The sequence below is a fragment of the Hyaena hyaena genome, unplaced genomic scaffold (genome assembly GCF_003009895.1).
Source record: "Hyaena hyaena isolate Hyena2069 unplaced genomic scaffold, ASM300989v1 scaffold_733, whole genome shotgun sequence".
Classification (NCBI taxonomy): domain Eukaryota; kingdom Metazoa; phylum Chordata; class Mammalia; order Carnivora; family Hyaenidae; genus Hyaena; species Hyaena hyaena.
The window spans coordinates 63,317-87,714 of record NW_024081367.1 but is presented as its reverse complement, the minus strand read 5'-3'; the positions used below and the strand labels follow the sequence as shown (position 1 = coordinate 87,714).

At 56.7% G+C, this 24,398-nt stretch overlaps 1 protein-coding gene across 8 annotated transcripts in view; it reads left to right on the top strand.

Annotated features, from left to right (window-relative positions):
• The first annotated feature begins 112 nt into the window (after nt 1–112).
• CEP104 (centrosomal protein 104) overlaps nt 113–24,398 on the top strand; it is a 32,211-nt gene continuing 7,925 nt past the window's right edge. For 5 of the 8 annotated variants that reach the window (XM_039218119.1, XM_039218117.1, XM_039218123.1 and 2 more), the window contains exons 1-17: nt 113–345; nt 4,649–4,774; nt 7,421–7,594; nt 7,968–8,106; nt 9,837–9,899; nt 10,193–10,269; nt 12,579–12,747; nt 13,126–13,281; nt 14,376–14,594; nt 16,327–16,521; nt 17,473–17,640; nt 18,259–18,432; nt 19,945–20,121; nt 22,649–22,855; nt 23,236–23,352; nt 23,840–23,873; nt 24,266–24,332. In XM_039218119.1, the coding sequence (XP_039074050.1) occupies nt 4,662–4,774; nt 7,421–7,594; nt 7,968–8,106; nt 9,837–9,899; nt 10,193–10,269; nt 12,579–12,747; nt 13,126–13,281; nt 14,376–14,594; nt 16,327–16,521; nt 17,473–17,640; nt 18,259–18,432; nt 19,945–20,121; nt 22,649–22,855; nt 23,236–23,352; nt 23,840–23,873; nt 24,266–24,332 (2,249 nt within the window). In that variant the 5' untranslated portion in view covers nt 113–345; nt 4,649–4,661. Of the gene's footprint in view, nt 346–4,645; nt 4,775–7,420; nt 7,595–7,967; nt 8,107–9,836; nt 9,900–10,192; nt 10,270–12,578; nt 12,748–13,125; nt 13,282–14,375; nt 14,595–16,326; nt 16,522–17,472; nt 17,641–18,258; nt 18,433–19,944; nt 20,122–22,648; nt 22,856–23,235; nt 23,353–23,839; nt 23,874–24,265; nt 24,333–24,398 lie in introns of all 8 variants that reach the window. The other 3 variants (XM_039218120.1, XM_039218118.1, XM_039218121.1) reach the window with 3 other exon arrangements.

Genomic DNA, 24,398 nt, shown 5'->3' with positions numbered 1-24,398 from the left:
GAAGCGGCGGGGGCACCCTGCCTGTGCGCAGGCGCAGTCCTCCCCGAGACTCCATTACCCAGAAGGCCCGGGGAAGCGGACGTGGGGAGACCCGCCTTGTGCGCAGGCGCGGCCCAGCCCGGCCTGTCTGGTTGTCATGAGAGCGGTGGCCGCGGGCCTGGCGCTGGGCGCAGGCGGCCGGGGCTGCTCCTCGGCGGCCACCGCCGCTACGGCTCGGAGGTGCGGGCCGGCCCGGGGCGGTGGAGGAGGTGCCGCCTGAGCTCCGGAAGGCGCTGCTGAGGGGCGGCGGAGGGCCCTCGGGGCCGTGCGGGCGCCGAGGTCCGGGCGGGCCTTGCGTCCTGACAGGTACCCCGAGTCCGGATGACGCCGGGCGGTGTGGGCGCGGCCGGAGGGCGGGGGCCGAGGGGCTGGGGGGCAGGGTCCGGGGGTCCCGGATTGCGTACGGAGCGGGGTGCCCCGGCCGGGGTGGGAGCTGCCCGCAGTCCGCCCGCCACAGCCCGGGGTCCGGCCTGCACGTCCCGACCTCCCTGTTCGGGGCGCACGACTGACGGTGACCCGAGTGAGTGAGGAAGGCGGCTGTGCGGTCCTGCGGGTTCAGTGCCGCTCCCCACCCCCACCCCGCCACCCCGCCACCCCGCCAGGTTCGGGTGTGCTCTGCGGGGAGCAGCCCGTAAGATTACTTGACCAACCATTCTTTACTCGCGTAACAGTTAGGTTTCCATAAAAAGAAAAGTGGAAACAAGATTTCTCTCCCAATCTCGTAGAACTGTTTCGGTTTCATTGATGGATGTCAGTGATCCTGACAAGTGCTGAAAAGTTGCATTTTGATAGATTTGGCGAGGCTGCCCCTGAGCTAGCTTCCAGCTCGCAGCCGCTAGTGCGCAGCGAGGCCGAGGTGGGGAGCCGTTGCTGCCTGGGGTCGCGCAGGCGAGCAGCCAGTATTCCGCAGAGCTTTGATTTTCCCCGAAATATCAGCGTGATGTTGTAGGGTCTAATAGTAGCGTTCTGTAAGAACACCAGGTGTCATGTAACACTTGAAGGTTCCCACAGAGGGGACCCCAGGGTGCAGGGCGGAAGGGCTGTGGAAGAAGGTGGACAGAAAGGAATCCTTTTCAAATAGCAGGGTAATGTTGTCTTCACAGTGGTCGGGCACTTCTCCTGCCTGGTTCCTGAATGCCCGTACTCTGCGGCCATTGAGGGAGCGTAGGATACGGACACACCCCTCATTAGGACTTCAGAAGTCTTGCCTTTAAGTCTTAGCACCTTAGCAGAGAGGACTGGTCCAGATCAGAGACTCCAGAACCCGACCAGCTAAACACAGGTTCTGCCTACACTGGCTTATGAGCCGTGCAGCTTCGAGCAAGAGCCTCCCTGAATCTCGGTTTCGTAATCTCTGAAGCTGGTGTGACCACAAACCTGTGTCAGAGTGTCAGGAAGGTGTAAGTGTGTCTAGGGCTGACAACAGTCCTTGGCACAGTGCTTGAAGGGTGGTGTCCACGTAATCACATTCAGTTGAAGATACTTCGGAGATACCTACTAATTCCGCAGTGGAACAGGAAGTAGCGGGCCCTGCCCTTAAAGATGATTGAGGGATTTAGGGGCGCCTGGAGGGCTCAGGCAGTTAAGTGTTTGACTTTGGTTCAGGTCATGATCTCATGGCTTGTGGGTTAAGCCCCGTGTCGGGCTCTGTGCTGACAGCGAGAAGCCTGCTTCGGATCCTCTGTTTCTCTCTCTCTCTCTCCCCCCCTCTCTCCCTCTCTCCCCCTCCCTCCCCCCCCCCGCCAACTCACACCTGCACGCGCACAGTCTCTGTCTCTCTGTCAAAAATAAACATAAAAAAGTTTTTTTAAAAAAGATGTTAGAGGGATTTGAGGAATTCAGAGCAGAGAAAACAGAGCTTTAGTTCCGTTTAACTGGACTTCAGAATTCATGACAAGAAGTGGGGATTCAGACAGCAGACTGGGTCAGGACACAGGTGACCTTTCAGGCCAGGATAGGGAGTACATCGGGAACTCTTGAGTGAAGACACAGTTACTGAGGACCCCAGCTGGGTGTGAGGAGGAGCACAGGATAGTTGGGGGAGAGAGGAGTGCTCCTGGCCACGGGCCACAGTTCTCCTCTAGAAAAGGCTGTGGGAAGGAGAAGAGGGGAGTCAGTCATACTCAGCCATCTGAAGGCAAGATGGGGCACGGGTGCAGGCTGAGAGCCCCAGCGCAGGGGTGGAGTGGGGCACGGGTGCAGGCTGAGAGCCCCAGCGCAGGGGTGAGGTGGGGCATGGGTACAGGCTGAGAGCCCAGTGCAGGGGAGGGGTGGGGCACGGGTGCAGGCTGAGAGCCCCAGCGCAGGGGTGGTGTGGGGCATGGGTGCAGGCTGAGAGCCCCTGCGCAGGGGTGGAGTGGGGCACGGGTGCAGGCTGAGAGCCCCAGCGCAGGGGTGGAGTGGGGCACGGGTGCAGGCTGAGAGCCCCAGCGCAGGGGTGGAGTGGGGCATGGGTGCAGGCTGAGAGCCCCGGCACAGGGGTGGAGTGGGGCACGGGTGCAGGCTGAGAGCCCCAGCTCAGGGGAGGGGTGGGGCACAGGTGCAGGCTGAGAGCCCCAGCGCAGGGGAGGATTGAGGCATGGGTGCAGGCTAAGAGCCCCAGTGCAGGGGTGGAGTGGGGTATGGGTGCAGGCTGAGAGCCCAGTGCAGGGCAGGGCAGAGCTGCGGGTGTGGAAGACAAATCCCATCCCTGGTGGGGCTGGAGGTGGGGCTCCCTTCAGGCACGCCCCTCAGGCACGCCCCACATATAATCACTGTCCTGTGTTGCCTTCTGGGTGACTTGCCCTCAGCCCTCCTCCGGTGCTGTGACACCTGCAGCGAGCTTGCATCAGAAACAGGCTCCCCAGTGCTGGGTTATTTTTCTATTTGGAATCTTCTGTTCCCACAGCCCAGGAAATGTTAGCAAGTACCAGCCAGTAGCTTATGTATGTGGGCCTTTTCAGGTTCGGAATGAAAGTAAAAGAAAGATCTAGATCATGCATCCAGCACATATTAATTATTTATGTGTCTATATGTTACCTCCCATTCAGAATTTCAACTGACAGTATGTTCTATCCCAGAGAACTTTCTGGAGAATTCTTTATTTTCTATTTTAGGGAAGACTCTTTAGTGAGTACTTCTTGTTGCAGATAATTAAACGTAGTTCAGATTGGCTTACTGGAGAGGAATTTGATTGGCTCAGTGATTCGAAAATAACTGGAAGTTTGTGAGTAGTTTGGGCTTTAAATGTGGTTGAACCTCAGGGTTCCCAAGGTGGCTGTTGCCCCAAGTCCGCCCACTCCCTGGCAGGACCTCCCCACCAGAGGCCTCCAGTAGCCCCCCCAGAAATATTCTGCGGCCATAGCCCCAGCAAGAAGAAGCCTTATCATTCCCAGAGTTCTGGGGTAGAGCCTCCCTGGTCCAGGTTGGGTCCTGTTCTCCTGTTCCCATCTCTGAGCTAGCTGCAGGGGAGGGATGGGGCGAGTGGGGGAAACTGCAGCCAGGTGCTGCTTTCACAGGGGACAGGAGGGCTGCTGGGCAGGCAAAACCAGACGTCGCAACGTCCACCCTCAAGATGATATTCAGCTGTGAGCAGTTCGCCACAAAGTGGCATAAAACATTCATCCCACCAATATTTAAATATCTGCTATGAGTCAGTCACTCGGGCAGCCCCCGGGTGCCATTTCTGCATCCGGCCCGTCTCCCTGGAGCCCTGCCCTCCCTTCTGCGGCTGTGTACCCGCTCTCCGCAGTCACCATGCTGCTACTTTTGTATAACACACTGGTTATATCGCTTTCCCTCTGTTTTTTAATTCTTTTATGTTTATTTATCATTGAGACAGAAAGAAACAGAGCATGAGCAGGGGAGGGGCAGAGAGAGAGGGAGACACAGACTCCGAAGCAGCTCCAGGCTCTGAGCCATCAACACAGAGCCTGACACGGGGCTCAAACCCACAAACTGTGAGATCATGACCTGAGCCAAAGTCAGGCGCTTAACCGACTGAGCCCCCCAGGCGCCCCCACTTTCTTAACTCAGATAGAAAAACTTGGTATTTGTATCTTAGCAAAACTCTGTGTTTTTGCCATAACAAAGTGCCACAAATCAGATGGCTTAGAACAACAAGACTCTGGTGGCTAGGGGCTCGGAATCCAGCTGCCGGCGGGGCCGCGCTCCTTCCGAAGGCTCCAGGGAAGGGCCACCCCTGCCTGTCCCAGCTTCTGTCCCGGAGGGACGCCGCTGCTGCCGTGTCGGGGCCGCCCTGCTCCAGCACGGCCGCATCTGAACCTCGTTACATCTGCAGAGACCCTATTCCCAAGAAAAGTCATACTCGCAGGCACGGGAATTAGGACCTCAACGTGTCTTTGGGGGGGGACACAGTTTAGCCCACAACACGATCACGTTTTGAGAACATATATTTAGAAAAAGTAAAGGTAGATGATACCTTAAGTAGAATTAGAGAGTCATATGAAAAACGCTTAACAAAACACTAGAGTCTTTCTAAGTGACGGGAAGACCCTGCCTGTGCTGTGAATTATGCTGCCTGTTAGCAAGGCACGAACAGACTCTTCCCATGTTCTGAAATGGCGCCAAGTCCTGTCTCTTAAAGAAGTCTTTCCGCCCTTACAAGCAGCCCGGCGCCCAGGATGCCGCACAAGATTGGCTTCGTCGTCGTCAGCTCCTCTGGACACGAGAACGGCTTCAGTGCCCGGGAACTCATGGTCCACGCACCCACCGTCAGCGGGTGGAGGTCACCCAGGTGGGCCGGGCCGGGGACCACGGGTGGGCGGCGGGCTCCCTTCCTGCTGCGCTTCTGCTCTATTCCAACCTGGGCCTCAGAACCACACGGCCAAGTCCATGCCGCGGGGCCGTCCGCGTGGTGACATGGTGGACAGTCTCCTCTTTCTGTTTGTAAAGAAAATCTATTGGACCTTTTCCCCTCAAAGCATTCAGTGCCGTTGGCTTCAGAAACGTACAGGTGGGGGGAGAGGGCAACCTGACCGCCGTGGCTGTAACTGTCTCACCTGACTGTCCGCGGGCCTCGCGCCCTCTCCGCGCCCGGTGCCCTGTGCCGAGCTGTGTGTCTGCAGGTCCCCTGCTGTCACCGCTGAGTGCCTGTGGTTAGGGCTTTGTTAGCCCCCAACTTCAACCAAGAACGTCCCTTGCAAACGATCGTCTCGAACATTCGTACACCTTTTAAACCATCCAGTGCCTGAGTGACAGAGTACGAGTTAGTGTTTTTCTGAAACTAAGCCTTTTCCCCAGAGAGCGTCAGTGTCTACTACAGGTGGAACATAGCTGTCCCAGAGCCCAAGCGCCCGACAGGCCTCCTGCCTGCAGGGCTGGCTCCCCCGTGCGCCCCCCCCCCCCAGTGGTGACGCTTCTCATCTCGCCCTTCAGTCAGGTTGGTCACCTCTTCAGCGTCCTTCAGGGGCAGCTTTGATGCATGCACGAAACAGAAGCTACATTTGAATAACTGGGTCATGGGCCCGGTTTTTGAAGGATTTTAAAAAGTGTAGAACTTCTCATTTTTGTTCGGTTTCTCATTTTTCTTTAAATAATTTTGGAGGATTTTTTTTTTCTTTCTAATATAGGATTTTTCAGAGTGTCCTTATGTCCCGAATGACCTCTCCGCTGGCTGTTATATACGTGCTTACGGTTGAAAACTGTAGCTGTGTCCAGTGTTGAAAGCCGCGCCGTGAAGGGCTGAGGAGGCTCGAGTCGCAAGCTGCTCGGTTTGCTAGCGGCCCTCCTGCCCCAGATGCACCCGTCTCTCACGAGCTTTCCATCTTGGCAAGCTCGGTGCTGGCAGATCCCTGGGGACTGTGCCTGCGGGGCCAGAGTCCATCCTGTCTGTGCTCACCCGCCCCCACCACCCCTGCCCATCCCTCAGACTGGAGTAGAGGCCGAGCAGACTCTCCTGCGCTTGGCCTGGTGTGGTCTTCCTTCCTCTTTTCTGTCGCGCTGCTGCGAGGCGGGCACTCTGTGCAGCAGTGGGGGGAGGAGGGCGGCCCCAGCTGGCAAAGCAGGGGGCCTAGGAGACTGGCTGCGTGGGATGGGGAGGCGGCAGGGGGTCAGGAGCTTTTGTCTGTCACATCTAATGACGCCTGTCAGGTGTCAGGTGGACACCAGGTCACAGCCGGGTCGTAGGCTTGGGCTGGGGGACGCAGAGTTGGGGCTCCTCAACAAGCAGGAGGTCTCTGACTGGTCAGATAGGCCCCCATGGTGAGCGCCCGGAGCAAGGAGCCTGGAGCCCAGCCCAGGGGAGGGCGCCCTAAGGTAGGAGGTCGCCAGGGGCCGCGCCGCAGGCGGCCTTGGTGAGTCAGCTGTGGGAGTGTGGGCCAGGCCCTGGAGGGCTGGGCAGGGCGTGCGGGACACAGCCGGGCTGGTGGCCACAGACGGCTCCTGTGGACGTTGGCAGCCAGGCACTGGCGCGGGAGCTGAGAGGGATGCCTGGTCACAGGAGGGCTTCCTGATGATGGGGGCTTCTAGAGTGTGTGCTGCTGGGAGATACTGGGAGAACTGCTCTAGCGCAGTTCAGGGGGCTGAGTGGGGGGCGGGGCACCAGCAGGACGCCACCCCATTCGGGGAGCGCCACCCCATTCAGGGAGCGGTGCGGACAGCCCCATCTGAGGCTCCCATCTTCTCAGTGGAGATGGAGGCTGCTGGGAGAGGTGGTGGAGAGGGGCCGGGAGCACGGCCAGGGGTCAGGATTGGGGAGCACACCCAGAGGCCGCCGAGTCCTTCCATCCGTGGATGCGCCCCTCCCAGGGCCCCGATGCCCCACTGCTGTGGTGGTCCAGGGCGGGCCAGCTCAGCGGCTGTGGCACCTACTGCCTGAACGCTGTGCTCTGTTGCTCATCGGTATCGGGTCCCGCAGCGCGAGGTCTGTGCGACACTGGTTCTCGGACTCGCTCCCCGTAGGTTTCTAATGCTCTGTGGCGCTCACTGAGCAAAATGACAGGCTCCGCAGTGGTGAGTCGTCGGCGTCTCCCGTGGACCACCGGCAGGCGCAGCGCTGTTTCAGTGTTGATTCCTGCAGAGTGTTCTTCACTCAGGATTTGCGAAGCAGGTGGTTTTCCCAGAGTGTCTCGGCTCCAGTGGAAAAGCCTTTGGCCTGTGTCCTGCCCGCCAGCACGGCTTCTTAGACTGAAGTATTGATCCCGTGGTAAACTTCAGGCTTCATTTTGGACCGTTTTCTAGCTGCAAAGAGTCTGACTCAGGCAGTTCGGGTGGGAACTAGAGCTTCAGCCCCACCTGGTGAAGCTGGAGGCTCGAGGGGGCAGCGGCGCTGCGTGGGGCCCTCACGTCAGCACCCGGTCTGCCTGGCCGCGTGGGGAGCGCCACGCAGGTGGCTGGAAACCGCTGCCATAACCGTGTGGGAAAGACGACCGTTTGCTTTCAGATTCTGTCAGTTTCCACAAGAGATCGTCCTTCAGATGGTGGAGAGGTGCCGGGTACGGAAGCTGCAGCTGCTCGCCCACCAGTACATGATCCCCAGCAAAGTGGAGTTCTACGTCAGCGAGAGCCTGCCCGAGTACTTGGCGCCCTATCAGGCGGAGCGCTTTCGAAGGCTCGGGTGAGGACACCGTGGAAGGTTTGGGGGGTTGGGGGGGGCGGACCGTGAACCTGACTCCCTGCCTCAGCGCGATGCAGACTGATGATCACCCCCTGCGGCCGGTCCCGTGTCACAGGCGTGCGTTTGGTGCTGGGGTTCCCCGTGTCTGAGCAGTGGCCCCACGTACAATGCGCTCCGTAAGCAGGGCTGTCACTTCGTCCGTGGTGCTCGTTTCGCCTTCAGATCTGGAACCTGGTGTGAGAAGACTGGTTAGAGTACAGTTTTGGGGTTTTTCCTAGCATGTCCACTCTAGACTTAGCGTTTCTCTAACCCTGTGGAGTTCAGTGGTCAGGACGGTCCCTGTCAGTGTGACTCTGGCGTGACTCTCTTTCAGCTACGTCTCTCTCTGTGACAACGAGAAGACAGGCTGCAGAGCCCGGGAGCTGAAGTCCGTCTACGTGGATGCGGTGGGACAGTTTCTCAAGCTGACTTTTCACGAAAACCACATCAACAAATACAACATATATAATCAGGTGAGATGCGGACCCGCCCCCTGACCGCCCCCCCGCCCCCCCAGCCTCCTGGCCATGTGGTGTGGGCCCGCACCCTTTCGCAAAGGCTTTCAAGTCTTTCTTTAAGATGGAAACTTCTGTGGAAGGGTGGTAAATCCTTCAGAGCCACGCCATCCCATCAGGACACTGCTACCCGCAGATGGTACACCCTGGGGCCCGGCCGCCCAAGTGCAAGTGGCCACATGGGTTAACTGGACACTCGAGTTCAGAGGCTTCACGTGAGGAAAAGAATCAGTTTCGCAGTGAAATGATACTGTTATGGTTAGGCTAAGTTTAGTGTTATGGCTATGCTAAGAAAACGTCATCAGCTTCTGTTTACATTTTTTTTACTGTGTCCATTAGAAAACCTGGGGCTCCTGGGGGGCTCAGTCAGTTAAGCATCTGACTCTTGGTTTTGGCTCAGGTCATGATCTCACGGTTTGTGTGATTGAGCCCTGTGTGGGACTCCACACTTACAGTGAAGAGCCTGCTTGGGATTCTCTCTCTCTGCCTCGCCCTTGTGTGCTTTCTCTCTCTCACACAAAATAAATAAATAAACTCAAAAAAAAAAGAAAAGAAAATTTAAAATTACCTATGTGACTTGCACTGTTTCTGTTAGATGACACTCTTCTAGATAAACCCAGTAGATTTTGCAAGATAAATCCCCTGGTAGAAATTGGGGGTGTGATTAAATGTTGCATGTAGTCAAGCTCCAAGTAGATACTCATTCTCATCTTCCTCTCTCCCTTCCCATCTTTCTTTTTCTTTTTCTTTTCTCTGCTTTAGTTTCGTTTTGTTTTTTGGCCTGATTAACGTAGTAGAAATCAGTTTTGTCCACGGCAGACTCTTAATTAGTGCAGATACTTTCAATACTCCCTGCCCCCTCCAAGAGGAATGGAAATGTTCCACCAAATCAAAGTTTTATATTCAGCCAGTGACTGGGAGGCGAGCTCTGAGACATTACTTGGTCCATTGCAGCTGTGCTTGACCATAAACTAGAAGATTGATTACTTCCTCCACCCTGTCTTGTGTGCATGAACCAGCTCACTTCATTCTGCTAGTGATTCTCAGCAGATGTGGGAAGGGGACTCCTCCCCTCAGGGAAGCACTGCCCTAGACAAACTGAGCTATGTTAATGTAGACTTTCAGTTCATTGTCTAGTTTACCAAGATCGTATAGATGGGCCCCCGTACTTGACTGAGCGGACAGTTCAACACGAGGCTACATTAAAACTGTGGAGGTTTTTTAGCCTTTATTGTTTTAATATACTTTAGACCTTAAAACAGCCACATGGGGGCGCCTGGGTGGCTCAGTCAGTTGAGCCTCTGACGGGCTCAGTTCATGATCTCACAGTTCGTGAGTTCGAACCCCGCGTCAGGCTCTGTGCTGACAGCTCAGAGCCTGAAGACTGTTTCAGATACTGGGTCTTCCTCTCTCTCTGACCCTCCCCTGCTCATGCTGTCTCTCTCTCTCTCTCAGAAATAAATAAAACATTAAAAAAAAAATAGCCACTCAATTTGGCGTTAGAATATTAACTTACGTAATTTGTAGAAACGATTCATGATGCTTCTATATGGTAGCTTGACATTTTATAGTTAAGGTGTTTCGGTGTCCATCATCCTACTTAATGACGTGTGAGTGGGCAGCTTGTGATGGGGGGGGGGCGTTGCAAGCATCGGATACTTAATTTCTGTTGGTTAACTCTCCCTTAGGTTGCTTTGGTTGCAGTAAACATCATTGGAGACCCTGCAGAGTTTGGTGATGAAAGCAATATTGTAAGTTTGGGAAGTTTCATTCCTGGAGAAGAAAATGTATGTCTAGCAAGAGGGGATTGATCACTTTTGCCACAGAAAGTGCCCTCTTGAAAATCTCTATAAAATTGTTGAATAAGTAGCAGATGATTTTTAGCAGTTGCAGTTCCTCTTACTCAAGAATTTGAACTGTCCTTCCAAAAGACTAGGGCCCTTGAAGCCCACTGACACCTTCCTATCACGTCACCTCTTAGTTAAGGTTTCATGTTGTTCCTGTTTTCCTCTGAGGCGCTAAGCAGAATGTTTTGCTCCCAAAGACCTCCAGAGAGAAGCTGATTGATCATTATCTGGGTCACAACACCGAGGACCCAGCCCTGGAAGGAACTTGTACGGGGTAAGAGTCCCTCCTCCCAAGGCCACCAACTCTTACGACGCTCCACAGAATCACCAAAGCGTGAGTCACCTCCAGAGGATTCTCTCCGGTTCAGTTCTGAGCTAGACCCCTGATGGGATTGACTTACAGACTTAGGTCACTGTTTTCCTAGCACACCTTCATTTACTGCCCTTTCTAGACACCCTCCTTCCTCGTGTGCTCAGGTATTACTGGAAAGCTCCTAAAATGCAAGCAGGTAAAAGAGCTGTCAGCCACCCTTTGATATTTTGTTGGCACAGGCAACTTCCTAGGTAAGAATTAAAGGAATTAGTTGATCCGGATTATCAGTTCTGCAGCCTTCATCTTACGTCTGGTTTAAACACTCCCCACTCACACGCACCCCGTGACGGCCAAGCTGCAGGCCCAGGGGAGGCTCCCCTGGGAGCGAGGCTCACCGTCCACCAGTGTGTGTGCTTGGCTCACAAATGCCTCCTGAGCCACAGAGGGAATCTGTCCGTATGTACACAGGCAGAGGAGTCTGGCTTGGGAACGAGTTACTCTGTGCTGGCAGCCTGGACTGGCTTGCCTCCTGCGGAGCCTCCCGGGCCCGCCGCCTGGCTGTCACAGGGTGGGTGTGAGTAGGGACACTGTCCCTTCATGTGTATAAAATTAGTGAGGAGAGTCACCCCTCACCTCCACAGGCCGCTCGGCCTCCTGCAGACGCTCCCTGCGCCCACAGAGTGACAACGGGGCCCTCCTTACCATTCTCGGTGAGGACGGACACAGCGACCCCTCCGCGTCTGTCAGCTCCCCCCCCCCCCGGACAGCTCCGCGGCTCTGCCCTCAGTGAAGCGCCAGGTGTAGAACAGGGGCAGCCATACCCACCCAGGGGCATTAGTGTCTCCCACAGAAGTTCTTCGGGTTATGTGGACTCTGTTACATCAGTTCTTTATCAAGTTAGCCAGCTGGAGCGGCAGACTGCAGTGTGCCCATCCTGACTCACCCTCAGGGCTTTGCTGAAGGTGCAGAGGGGTCCGTGGGAAGCTTGTGTGCTGTGCCGAGCGGCGGCGCCAGATGTGAAGGTGGCCAGGTCACCACCAGGGACGCTGTGGGCCATGGGGAGACCTGTGCTCCTGAAGCTGCCCAGCGCCCTGGAATTGTGACCACAGACCCAAAGGACAGGTGCCACGCTTCTCTTTGTGGCATTTTCATAGTGAGATGAAGTCTTTGCTTTCATCTCTAGGACTTCGGGGCAAAGCAACTTTGAAGAGTATATAATACGTTTAGGTGGAAGTAGTTAATTTTGTACTAGTAGCAAAGCATGTTACTGCCTGGTCGTCACTGACTTTTTTTTTTTTGAGAGGGAGGTTAAGAGTGAGCAAGGAGCAGAGAGAGAAAGAGAGAGAGAGTGTCCCATAGAGGCTCCGTACTGTGCAGAGCTCAAAGTGGGGCTTAAGTTCACCCAACACAGGGCTTGAATTCATGAACCATAAGACCAAGACATGAGGCAAAGTTGGGTGCTTAACTGACTGAGCCACCCAGGTGCCCCTGGCTGTCCTCTCTCCCTGCACATCATTGAGATTAACGGACATTGTTCTAAGCTGCTAAAGCTGACCCCGCCCACCAGGTCTGGTGGTGTGCTGAATTCCAGGGCGTGGGGAAGGGCTAGGGGGCTGTGAACGACAGTGTTGTCCTGTGACCTATTTGAGGCTATCAGACAACCAGGTTTTTATGACAAATAATATTTTCATCAAAATGTACTTATATATAAATTTTTTTTTTAATGTTTATTTACTTTTGAAGGAGAGAGAGACAGAATGTGAGCAGGGGAGGGTCAGAGAGAGAGGGAGACACAGAATCTGAAGCAGGCTCCAGGCTCTGAGCTGTCAGCCTGGACTCCTGGCCCCACCAGGTCAGACACCTTAAGGATGGGGACTGGCAGTCTGTTTGTTGTGGTACAGGTTTTCCCCATTCTTCAGATGATTCACATGCATTCATGTCCGCAGTCCCCGGAACAGAGCTGGACACAGAGTCTGCACTAGAAATATCTGTTGAAGAATGACTACAGTAAGGGCTCAGATGCCCCAAAAGTACAGTCTAATTAATGGTCAAGAGCATAAGCTGTGGAGTCAGAAATGCTTGCTCACGCTGAGAGCTGGGTGACCTGAAGCCCGTTCAGGTTTTCTGAGCCTCCGCTGTCTGAGGCAGGAACGCTCCAGGAGCAGATGTGGTGGGAGCCCGCGTGTGTGCATGTGCCTCCGGCCCTGGGCCCACAGGGCTCCCTCTGCCACTGCCAAGTCCGCTCTGAAATACCTGTTTCTTTCCTTCAGGAAATCCGACTATATTTCTCCACTAGATGACTTAGCTTTCGATATGTACCAAGATCCCGAAGTTGCCCAGATTATACGCAAACTAGATGAAAGAAAACGCGAAGCTGTCCAAAAGGAACGTTACGACTATGCCAAGAAGCTAAAACAAGCTATTGCTGATTTGCAAAAGGTACTGCTCCTGGAGAGAGCGGTCCCCTCCGTTCTGTGAGAGGGCCCTCCGTGACCCCGACGAGGCACCACAGAGGCCCGCGGACGTTAGGGTGGGTCCAAATACATAAGCAAAATGAAGTTAGGGACATTCCAGCCCCTAGATAAAGCGAAAGTGAAGGCACGGGGGACTCTCCAGACCTGGTCCTGGAGGCCACGGGCCGTCCTGAAGTGCTAGGGAGCCTCAGAGGTTCTTAAGACGCTGGCGCAGGGACAAGCAGCGCCCCCACCCCGAGGCCCGCGTGGCCGCTGCCCCCTGCGAGCGGTGCCCCGTCACCTGAGCCTTGCCCCCAAGCCGGCTGCAGGCCCGCGTGACTCAGGGGGACCCCGTGTGCTTCAGGTGGGCGAGCGCCTGGGGCGCTACGAGGTGGAGAAGCGCTGCGCGGTGGAGAAGGAGGACTACGACCGCGCCAAGGAGAAGAAGCAGCAGATGGAGCGCTTCCGCGGCCAGGTGTACGAGCAGCTGCGGCTGCACAGCCTGGTGGACGCCGAGCTGGTGGGTGCGCGGGGCAGCCCCGCCCTGGGGTCCGCTCACCGGCAGGGTGCGCTCATGAGACGCCGCCGGCCCTCCGTGTCGGCTCCGTGCCAGTCGCTGCGCCTGCTGGGGATTCCCTCGCTCCCTTTGCCTCCCTCCCCGGCTTGTGCATGTGCGCGCACCTGCTCTTTTCTAAAATTTAAAAAAAAAAAAAAAACTTTTTTAATTAAAAAATCAAAACAAGATAGGTGACTTGAGCTCCTGCAGCCTATGGTGGGAGGTGGGAGGTGGGAGGTGCTGGACGCACGGGAAGACTCGGGGTAGAGGCGGTGGGAATGCGCAGGCCCAACATCTCGCTGCGTCTCCCCGGCTCGGTTTCCTGGTTTGTATAATGAACCGATGACAGCCCTCCCCATGTTGTCTTGTGGCCCGGGAGTGTCGAGCGTGCACAGTCCTGACAGCCTTGGCTTGTCCAGCCTGTTTCCTGGGAGACGCGGTGCCATGGATCTTTAGAGCCCCTGTGGGCGGGTGGTGCTCATCCCATAGTACCGGGAAGGAAACTGAGGTCCCGAGCCTCACGGTGGAGCCGTGGGTCAGAGTGCAGACCCTGCCACGGCCGAGCGGGGCTCGGATCCGGCCCCGTTGCTGGCAGTGTGATTTCAGGGCAATTCCTTGGCCACCCTGGGCCTCAGTTTCTTGATCCTGTTTAAGTGGCGCACATTAGAGGAGGTTGTCCGGCACACTTCCCTCCGTGCCAGGCGCGTGCTGATGTCGTGGTGACACAGATGAGCTTTCGCAGCTGCAGAGCACACGCCAGCGCCGGGTTCGGGTCTCACCAGGTGCTTCCTGCCGCACGCACCTCTCTTCCCTGGCCGGTGTGCATGCGCCCTTCCGCACTGGAGTGACCCGGCCACTGTCCCCCCAGGCACACTGGTGCTCCGGCGTGCCACCACTTCCGTGGTGCACAGCCATCGAGAGACGGGTAAGGGGTGTGACAGACTGGGGGCCACCGTCCGGGCAGACGGTCGCTCTGCCTTCCTCAACTGTCGCGCCCTCCCCCCCACAAGAATGGTGTGGCAGCAGCCCTGGGAATGAAGGGTCCCGTTTCTCCCCAGATGCGAAGGCCTCCCGCCCCGCCCCTGCAGCCCCTGGCGCGCTCCGGCAGTCCCCGCCACCAGCAGCCAGTGCTCCCTGAACCGCAAGAGGACAGAGCGCCGGAAAGCCGGCGGGCAGAGCCCTTCCTCCAGGAAAAGCCTCCGGCACAACCCCTGGGCCCCCAGCCCGCTGCAGTGGACCAGCCACCACCCGCCGCGAACCCTCACCTCAGGACCCACGTAGGTAACTCGGCTTCACGCTGTGTGCAGCACGCTCACCTGACACGTCATAAGGACCCGCGTGGTGCTGGGGCTCCCCCAGCATGGGGATCGGGATATGGGGATCAGCGCACAGCGCCCCCCCCCCAAGCCCGTCACTCAGTCCGAAGCCTAAGCAGCCAGCAGGCCATCACCCCTCCTGGGGAGGCCCTGTCTGCACTCGGACTGGCCAGGCCTCCCACCTGCCGGGGCCTGGGACACGCAGCCTCCTCAGCCTCTGCTTCACCTGTGAGGAGGCGCAAGCAGCGGCTGGCAGGATTGCTTCCAGGAATGAATGAGATGGTGTTTGCACAGACCTAACTTCAGCTGCTTTCAGTAGAACCACAGTACGAGTCATGTGCTTGTCACAAGTGCAAGGTTACTGTACTTCCAAAAGCTTCTGTGTCATAGGTACCAGAAAACCCGGCTCAGCCTGGGGGCCTGCTGGCTTCCATAATGAGGGGCTTGAGGGGTCGTGTGGATTTGGGGTTGGTTTGATTCAGCAGCTCGGCAGGGTCCTCAATGTCCACTGCCTTCCTGTCTCAACCCTGCTTCCTGTGGGTCCCAGGTGCCCTGTGGCTGGAGCCGTCATGTGGCTTCAGGTGCGCCCAGCACCCCATCCAAGGGGAGAGTATGCACCTGAACATATCTGTCACGTCCTAGCCCAGAAGCGGATGAGAGGGGGCCTCGCCAGGGCTCCTGCCAGTGCGCTGGGTGGTGTGGCCGGTGGCCTCCGGAAGGGGAGGCAGGGAGTGTCTGCTGCAGCCCGAGGCCCAGGAAAGCTCGAGAGGACAGCACTCGTGTGGCTTGCCTCCCCATGCAGGACTTTGAGGGTCCCTGTCACCCCTCCCCAGGAGCATCTTGTCTGTAACTTTATCACCACTTTAAGTCATACCTATGCTTCAGTGCATGATGCTCTAACGTCCCCTTGTTGGCGCATCAGCGTGCTTTACAGCGGAGTCCATCTTAGACGAGGACCTGCCTCGCACACGGTGTACCCCCAGTTCACGTCTCAGCGGGTGTGAGGTGTGAGTGAAGAGTCCCCTGTCCAGTCGGTGTCGCAGTGACACCTGCCTCAGGAAGTGAGTGCGGAATCTCTGTTCTCACTTAATTTCCCAAAAGTCTGCCACATACAACTTGTTGCGTGTGTGTCTGTCTCCGCATGGGGATGGACGCCCTGGGAGGCGGGAGTCCATCTGGCCCACTGCTTGGGCTGGCAGCCCAGGGGCATCTGTGAGGCCGGGCACCCGCCTGGAGCGCCAGGAGGCAGAACCGAAGGCTGTCACAGCCGTGGGCCCGGCTGCCTGTCTTTCGTAGAAGTTTGCCAGGTGATGAACACGTTTACCGTGAGGCATGATCACTATTTCTATGTCATAAAGTGCAGAAAAAACAAGGCTTGCCAAGAAAGCATGACTTGTACCCTAGTCAGCTGCATGTCTGTTGAACTGTAATTACTAGCGGAAAATAGCAGTTGACGCAGAACATGTGTCACTTTCTTGTTAGGTCTACAGTGAGCTTAGAAAGGAATCAAGACCCTGTCTAGTGTTTGTATTGAATTGTCACATAAAGTATTCTAATCTGATGAAACTGATACTTAGCGACATACCGTCATTTGGACCAGGTTAAGTGCAGGGCAGGGAGCCTGCAGTGTAGACCCGGTGTTGGCAGTAGGGGAGGCCCCGGAAGCACCACAGCCGCCCTTCCTCTCCCGCAGCCACAGGCCGTGCCCTATGATGAGCGGCCCCTTCCTGCTGCCCGGAAGCAGCCTGCGGCAGCCCTGGAGCCAGAGAAGGGTGACTCGGATGGCAACGAGCCTCCCGGAGGAGGTGCTCCCGGGGAGCCGGAGCCCTTGACAGAGAAGGCGTTGAGAGAGGCCGGCCCTGCCGTGGACGTGCTCGGAGAAGCCCTGGTAACAAGGGGACACGCGGGCGGGTGCGTGTCACGGGGAGGGACGAGGGCGGGGAAGTGCCCGGGGCTCCGCGTCTGAGACGTCCTTGGCTCTCTGTCGTCCTCATGGTTCAGTCGAAGTCTTCCGAAAGTTGTTAATTGTACGAAACAGCAGAAAGTAAGCTAGAATCAAGATTTTGTCAATGAGTGTTGAAGACTGGGTGTTTCTGTCTAGTACTGCCCCAGCCGGTGTTGAAACTCTGCCCCTTCCGGAACACCTGCTGATTCTGGGGGGGATGACAGCCAAGCGAAACAGAAGGTGGCAGAGTCTCCTTACTGAAATGAGCCCAGTGGGTGTCCCCCCAGCCCCCCTGGTCCCCCTGACCTCCCAGCCTCCTGGCCCCCCTGGTCCCCTAACCCCCTGGTCCCCCGACCCCCCAGCCTCCTGGCCCCCCTGGCCCTCTAACCCCCTGGCCCCCTGGCCCCTGACCCCCCAGCCTCCTGGCCCCCCTGGTCCCCGGGCCCCCCAGCCTCCTGGCCCCCCTGGCTCCCTAACCCCCTGGTCCCCTGGCCCCCTGGTCCCCAGGCCCCCCAGCCTCCTGGCCCCCCCTGGCTCCCTAACCCCCTGGTCCCCTGGCCCCCTGGTCCCCAGGCCCCCCAGCCTCCTGGCCCCCCTGGCTCCCTAACCCCCTGGTCCCCTAACCCCCCAGCCTCCTGGTCCCCTAACCCCCTGGTCCCCAGGCCCCCCAGCCTCACGGTATTTCTCCTGGTAGAACTTGACACTGTCGGTATTTCATCAGGGCCTTTGGGTTCCACGTTAGGGAAATTGTTTCTTTAAGCGCACATGTTTATTCTGTTCTTACAAGAGATTTTTCTCCGTCGAAACAAACAGAGGCTCGGGTCGCAGGGCCTGGGGTGGCGGGGCCGTCCCTGAAGCGTCTGCTCCAAGTAAGGCAGGCCTCGGTCGTGGCAGGTCGCCGGGGCCTATTCCAAGACGTGGTCGTGCCGGGAGGATGCGCTGCTCGCGCTGTGTAAGCAGCTGACGCAGATGCCTGCCGGGACCCCCAGGGAGGAGCTGAAGAGCGTCCTGCGAGCATCCATCTTCCTCGTCAGGAGAGCCATCAGAGACCTCGTGACCCCGGTGAGGCCCCTCCGCCCCTCGACGGCCCCGGCTCTGCGAGTGGGGTGCCCCAGGGCTGGGGGTAGCCCGGGAGGGGGTGCCGCGCGTCGCTGGGAATCTGGGTCTCCAGCACGAGGCAAGCTCAGGGAAGGGCCTGCGGCGCCTGCCTCCGCCTGGCCGCACTCCAGCTCGCGGACCACATCAGCTCCGCCACGCTCTTTAAAGCCAGCGCTCGCCGAGGCCACTTCCCCGTGCCTGCCACTCGGTTGGTGTTTTTATGTGTCACCACCTGTTTTTACTTGGCTGCTCCTGAACCCACTGAGCCTGCCGGGGCCGCGGGCGTGAGCTCGCGCGGCTGCACTGCCTTCTGCACTTCCCCAGCCGGACAGGAAGGTCAGGCGTCTGGGCCCGGGCAAAGCGGGGTGCTTCCTGACCCGCAAGGTGCGAGCACACATCTTCCCTGACCGAGGCGCCGTGTTGAGGAAGCAATTTGCAGTTTGCCCTCTCCAGCCCCTCCGTCTGCGCGCAGTCTTCTACATAACGTTCATGTTCTCTGTTCACGGGGAGCGCCGTTCCCGGGGAGCACCGTTCCCGGGGCGTGTCACAGCCGCTGCTCCACTCTTCTCACTTTTCTTTTAGGTCTTCCAGGCTTCTCTGAGGTTGTTGAAAATGATAATTACGCAGTATATTCCCAAACACAAACTGAGTAAGCTTGAAACTGCCCACTGTGTGGAGCGAACGCTTCCCGTTCTGCTCACCAGGACGGGAGACTCCTCTGCTCGCCTGCGGGTCACGGCTTCCAATTTCATTCAGGTACGACTCCACCCTGACACTTGAAGGGTAGGTGACGGCGTGTCGGTACAGCCGTTGGCCCTCCCTGATGCCTGCGTTACCAACTCTCCTCCGTGACTCCCTGCCTTCTGCTCCTTGTGCTCCGAATGCTGAGTTTTCCCGCAGACGGAAGCCTTGGGAAGTGCGGTCGGTGGTCTCCTGACACACGCTAGTAACTTCTGGTAGAAATAGATGGGAAACGAAAACAGAATAGGAAGTTGGGGGCAAGGAGGTAATAGATGTGTCATGACCTTGATCTAAGTAGCTGTGTTCTTTCCACAAACGCGCCTCCCCTGGGCCAGGCATTGTGGGAAATACCCAGGAGCTCTCACCCCGAGGCCCACGTTCGGGCTTCAGCAGGTCTACAAATCGCATGAATATTCTGTCGGGAAGGAGTCCAGAGCGGTCGTAGTTTCTCAGAGGATCGTTTTTGTAGCATGAAGAACCGCTTCTGTCGTTTTGTTTAACAAACACGAGTTTGTTGTTGAGAACGAAAGAGGAGGGAGTTACACTATGAGGTAAAAGTGACGCTCAGTCCAACAGACACTGCCTTTATTTGTGACTCGGTTCAGGGGAGATGGCAGCCTCCAAAAGGTCTGTTGAAAATGAGAGTGGATGGCGGGCCGGCCGTGAACGTGTCGTGGGCAGGGGTCCGCCGCCCACACGGCTCTTAGGTCACTCCCACTTTTCTTCTCTCTCCTGTTTGCGTGCGGAGTCCCTCCGGGGCCCAGACATGAAGGGAACTGCTGGCAAAACGGGAGGCTGGGGTCACGTGGCCGCAGACTGCTGAAAACAGATCTCTTTCTATGTTGCAGCCCACATGCTCCGCTATCTTATCACCTTTCCTCCTGCCGCTAAGTGATAAATAGGCTAATTACAGGAAGACTTGTTAATTGCCGGCAGACACACACGCTGGGGGCCACATCCGCCAGCGGCCTGCACCCTGTGCTCTCTGTTGGCATTCCTTAAATCTAATATGGCACCCGTTTCTTTTAGAATTTTAGAAATTAGGAAGCCTTTTACTTAAAGTTGGGAAATCCTGAGAAGAGAAATCTTAAGGTTTAGAACATGTTTTGTATAAATCTTTCATTTATCTCCGGGTGATCATGGCTTTATTTCTTATGCTTTAGGGTTTTTTGTTTCTGAGAGAGAGTGTGAGTGGGGAGAGAGCGGCTGAGACAGAATCTGAAGCAGGCTCCGTGCTCAGCACAGAGCCCGACACAGGGCTTAATCCCATGACCCTGGGCTCGTGACCTGAGCTGAAATCAAGAGCCGGACGCTGAACCGACAGCCCCCCAGGCTCCTTTAGGGTTTTAGTTTTCATCAGTACCCCTTAAATAGAAATGTGAGCTTATTATCGGTAAATGATATTACTACCATTTTTGATTCCCTATTTTTTTCCTTCAGTGCTTACTTTGAGGATCATGCTAAATTATACTAAGTTGTCTCTAACATTTTCCAGTAAAAATTAACAAGTTATGTTGGTTTTTACAGGAAATGGCCTTGTTTAAGGAGGTTAGGTGTCTGCAGATTATCCCCCATTACTTGGTCCAGCCATTAAAAGCCAACTCTTCGGCTCACCTGGCAGTGAGTCAGATGGACCTCCTGGCCCGGCTCCTGAAGGACCTGGGCACCGGGAGCACGGGTTTCACCATCGATAACGTGATGGAGGTAAGTGCGCACCGGGCCCGTGCTGCCGTGGCCTCCGCACCAGAGGTGGGCCTGGAGTGTGCTGCGTCCAGTCAGTGTTTGGTGAATGAATGAATGAATGACTTCACAAAAACAGTCACTGCTTGATCTAACAAATGCACGCACCGAAAATCTCCCCGCTGTTCGCTGCGCCCCGAGTTGGTGAGTGATCTGTGCATATCTTGGCCAGCGGTGCACAGATCATAGAGAGGGGAACGCCGTGTCCTCGAGAACATCGGGCTTACGGAAGTGCAGGGATTCTGTGCGCCTGGACGGCCCCTGGAGAGAACCAGCAGAGCCCCTCCCCCTGCCGTCACGTGGGCTGCACGGAAGCATGTGCACGCCGCCAGCACGGTGGCCAGACGCGGAGACAACGGCGCCTGGGCAGCCCGGGCAGCCGCTCCATACTTGCTCTTGTCGCGCAGGAGGGGCATCTGCATTATGATTTCAGTGCCGTCTCCCTCCTCCGTGGACCCCACGTGTCTGGCTCCCATGGGAGCTCCACCTTGCCCTGCAGCCTGTCAGCCGTCAGCAGTCGCCCCTGAGCCCCTGTCTCTTCTTCTAAAACTGCCAGAGGCAGTCGGTGGTTGCCCTCGAACACTGTGCCCGGCCGCCTCTACCACCTCTGGCGGCAGCAGCCCGGCGGCGCCCACGGGGACCACCACGTTTATCGTCCCCAAGTTCATGCTCCTCATTCCCCAGCACGGAGCCCGGAGCCGGGCCCACTTCACGATGCCAACCCCAGCATCAGTTCTGGAAGCTGTGTGGCAGCAGCGGGTGCCAACATCTCAGCAGCGTGAGGGGGAAACGCCCCGGCTCTCCCGTGCGCTTCTAGTTCTGGGGGAGAGACAGCGCTCCAGCCTGTGCAGGCCTTCAGGGCCGCCGCTTCCTCCTGGACAACACCCAGCTTTCACACACGACCTCGGAGGCCACCGAATGAAGAAACAACTGGAGGGTGGTGAGGGGCTCCTTACGGGCCAGGCCACCCCTGCCACACTCCCCGTGACCGAGATGGCCCGTCCCGCGCACACGGGGCCTGGGAAGGTGCCGTGGCTGTGTGCACTGAGGAAGGAAGCTGGCCCGTCGAGCACATCGCCACATCCAGCTCCATCGGGATGCTGGAAGAAGTGATCCTGATGGAGGGAAAAGGAGAAAGAGAAAGGAACAGAAGTGGGAAGGAGGGGTCAGTTACCGCAGGAGCAAAGTCCCGAGCAGGCTCTGGCGCAGACGCAGCGGGCTGGCTGTGCCTGGCGTAGGGAACGCATCTGCGTCGCGGAGGAAGTCTGCTCACAGCTAGAGCAGTAACGGAGGTTCAGGAGACAAGAAGGAATATGAAATGCCCCCTTGAGCTCTGAGAAGGTGAAGTGACTGGAAAGCCACGGGTCAGCGTGCCGTGCACTGGGGTCTCCTGACGCCTGCGGTGGCCAGTCAGCACGCCCCTCAGTCTGCAGGCACGGTCCCCGCGGCCCGCGACTACGCAGGAGGAGACGGGGTCCCAGGCTCTGAGGGTGTGCGTGAGTGCTGGAAGTGACCTGGCGATGGACCGCACTGTCCAGCCTGGACGTGCAGGGTGGGGAAGGCTGGAGGGAGGGGATGGGGAGATGGTAGTGGGTGCAGGGACCGACTGGAGCCCCGGTGGGGTTGAGGAGCTGTCAGGGGAGGGAGCGTGGCCGTCAGGGTGGGGAAGGCCAGGAGACCTGGGGCCGAGCTGCCTCGGGGGCCGGGCTCGGGGTAAAGCCGAAGAGCCTGTGGCCAGGCTGACGTGTGGGAAGTGAGCAGCCCGGCGCCCAGAGCACCCCGGGAGACGTTGGTCCACTGTCTCGGCGACGCCGTTCTGTAGTGGGGTGAACGTGTCGCCGTGGGTCCTCAGGATGGAGGGCCGCGGCGCAGCCGAAGCAGAGGAGTGTCCCTGACAGCGGAGTGTCGAGCCGGAAGAGATAAAGCTTCAGAAGGAAGAGCGCGGGATGCTACGTAGAACGTTAAGCACATTGTGGTGCGCGCGCACAGACACGCTGGTGGACTAGTGCACGTGGGCTGCAGGAGCCGCAGGGGAGCCACGCCTCCCAGGAGCGCGGGAGGACGGTGGGCCGAGAAGCTTCCACAGGGGACCCACGCCGTCACCACGCTGCCTTGTTTCTGAAAGACGAAGGTCCGACGCAGACACGACAAAATCACGGCTTTGGTGACTAGATGGTAGATGCGTGAAGTGTATCACGTTTCTTTGCTCTGCTTTGTGGTTGGAATATTTTGTAATATTTAATACGAAGTTTATGGATGGTTGTAACATAAAAAATGCCTGTTAGCGGGTTAAATGGGAAAAAGCAAAACACGAAGTTATGTACACATAACTGTGCCAGACACGTGGGGAGCACTGTGTCATGATGGGGTTCTGCGGGCGGCGGTCTCTCGTTCAAATTTTTATAATGTGCCATATTTCTTTTATGTGGAAAAATGCTCTGTTATTGTAAGAATCAGTAACCACAAGAACCCCTCCCAACTTTATTTTTAGTTTTCAGTGAGTGCCCTGGAGCACAGAGTGTATGAGGTTCGAGAAACAGCGGTTAGAGTAATTTTGGACATGTATAAACAGCACCGGGCTTTCGTTCTAGAATACCTCCCTCCAGACGACAACACCACGCGCAAGAACGTTCTCTATAAAACAATTTTTGAGGGATTTGCTAAAATAGACGGCAGACCTACAGATGCCGAAGTGAAGGTAAGTTAGCGTGTGTGAAACTGGGACCTGACTCTGTGCTGAGGGAGCTACTTGGTCCCCGAATAAAGCAACAGCGGAGCCTCACGGAGAGGAAGCTGGCGCGCTGAGTTCAGGTCCAGGCTCCTGCAATTTCTGCCTGTGAGACCCTGAGTTTCCCCGTCTGCAAACCGGGGTGATGAAAGCCCAGAGCACGGTGGTGATTTTATCTACCAGTAAACATTTTTGGGCTAATCTGGCGAATTTACTTTGAATGAACCCTCGTTATAGTGTTAGTGACCCTTACAACATACAAGAGATGTAATTCATGTGCCGTAGTTCTCTCCCCGTCTCTGAGACTATCCTAAAAAGCTGTTTTGACAGAAAACTAATTTTCACATCAGGCACAGAGAAAAGCGGCTACAGAAGAAGCAGAGAAACAAAAGAAAGAAGAAATTAAAGTTTTACAAGGGCAGTTGGCGGCGCTCACCGAAATCCAGGCCGGAGCGCAGCCAAGCAAGGTCAGTAGGCCCGACCCCCGTGTGCGTCCCCGGCCCCCACCCTCAGCCCCAGCGGGCAGGCGCACGGCCAGCTCCCTTACTGTTCGCGGCCTCAGGCAGGCGGATGTCTGTTGCCAAGAGTACTTGGAAATCGAGTCTGGGGGTAAATAAAGGGATCTCCCGCTAGGTGGTCTGTGTCAGGCTCAGGGGCCCCCCTCGCCTCCCAGGCAGCGGCATGTGCCGCTCGCAGCGTCTACAGGGACAGATTTCCTCTCCGGAGCTCCCAGCTCCTTCAGGGGCAAAGGAGGAAACTAAGGCTGCATATGGCAATGTGATTCCCGTGTCTCCTTCTCTCTGCCCCTCCCCTGCTCAAGCTCTGTCTCTCAAAAATAAATAAATGTTAAAAAAATAAAGTCTGAAAACAGAAGAATTTACTTTTGGGGCCAAAACACCCTGGACGGACTGTGTGCAGCCGTTTGTCCCTGACCTTTCTGCTCCTGTGTCCTAGGAGACGGCGGGCCCCACGCTGGAGGACAGTCAGGGTAGGTACTCGGCCAGTGCTGAGGGCGTGACGTTGTACGGCCTTGGTTAACTCGTGCGCTTTGAAGTGTATTTCATTCCAAACTGGTTACTAAAAATTTGAAAATAATTTCTACAAAAAGTTATTTTAAAAAATAATCTTTTCAGGGGGCCTGGATGGCTCAGTTAGTTAAACGTCTAACTTAGGCTCAGGTTGTGATCTCGCGGTTCGTGGGTTCGAGCCCCGCGTCGGGCTCTGTGCTGACAGCTCAGAGCCTGGAGCTGCTTCGGATCCTGTGTCTCCCTCTCTCTCTGCCCCTGCCCTGCGTATGTCTGTCTGTCTCTGTCAAAAACAAGTAGACATTAAAATACATAAGAACCTTTTCTTTTTTTCATTTTTTGTTTTTCATTTCAGACACACGAGAAGGGAAAGCAGTGGCATGTCCTGCCCCGGAAATTCCCGCCGCTCACTACCTGGATAAGTGAGTTGGGGTCATCCTCAGAGGGAAGGGACCAGCCACATAGAACGTGACTCGGTAGACATTTTC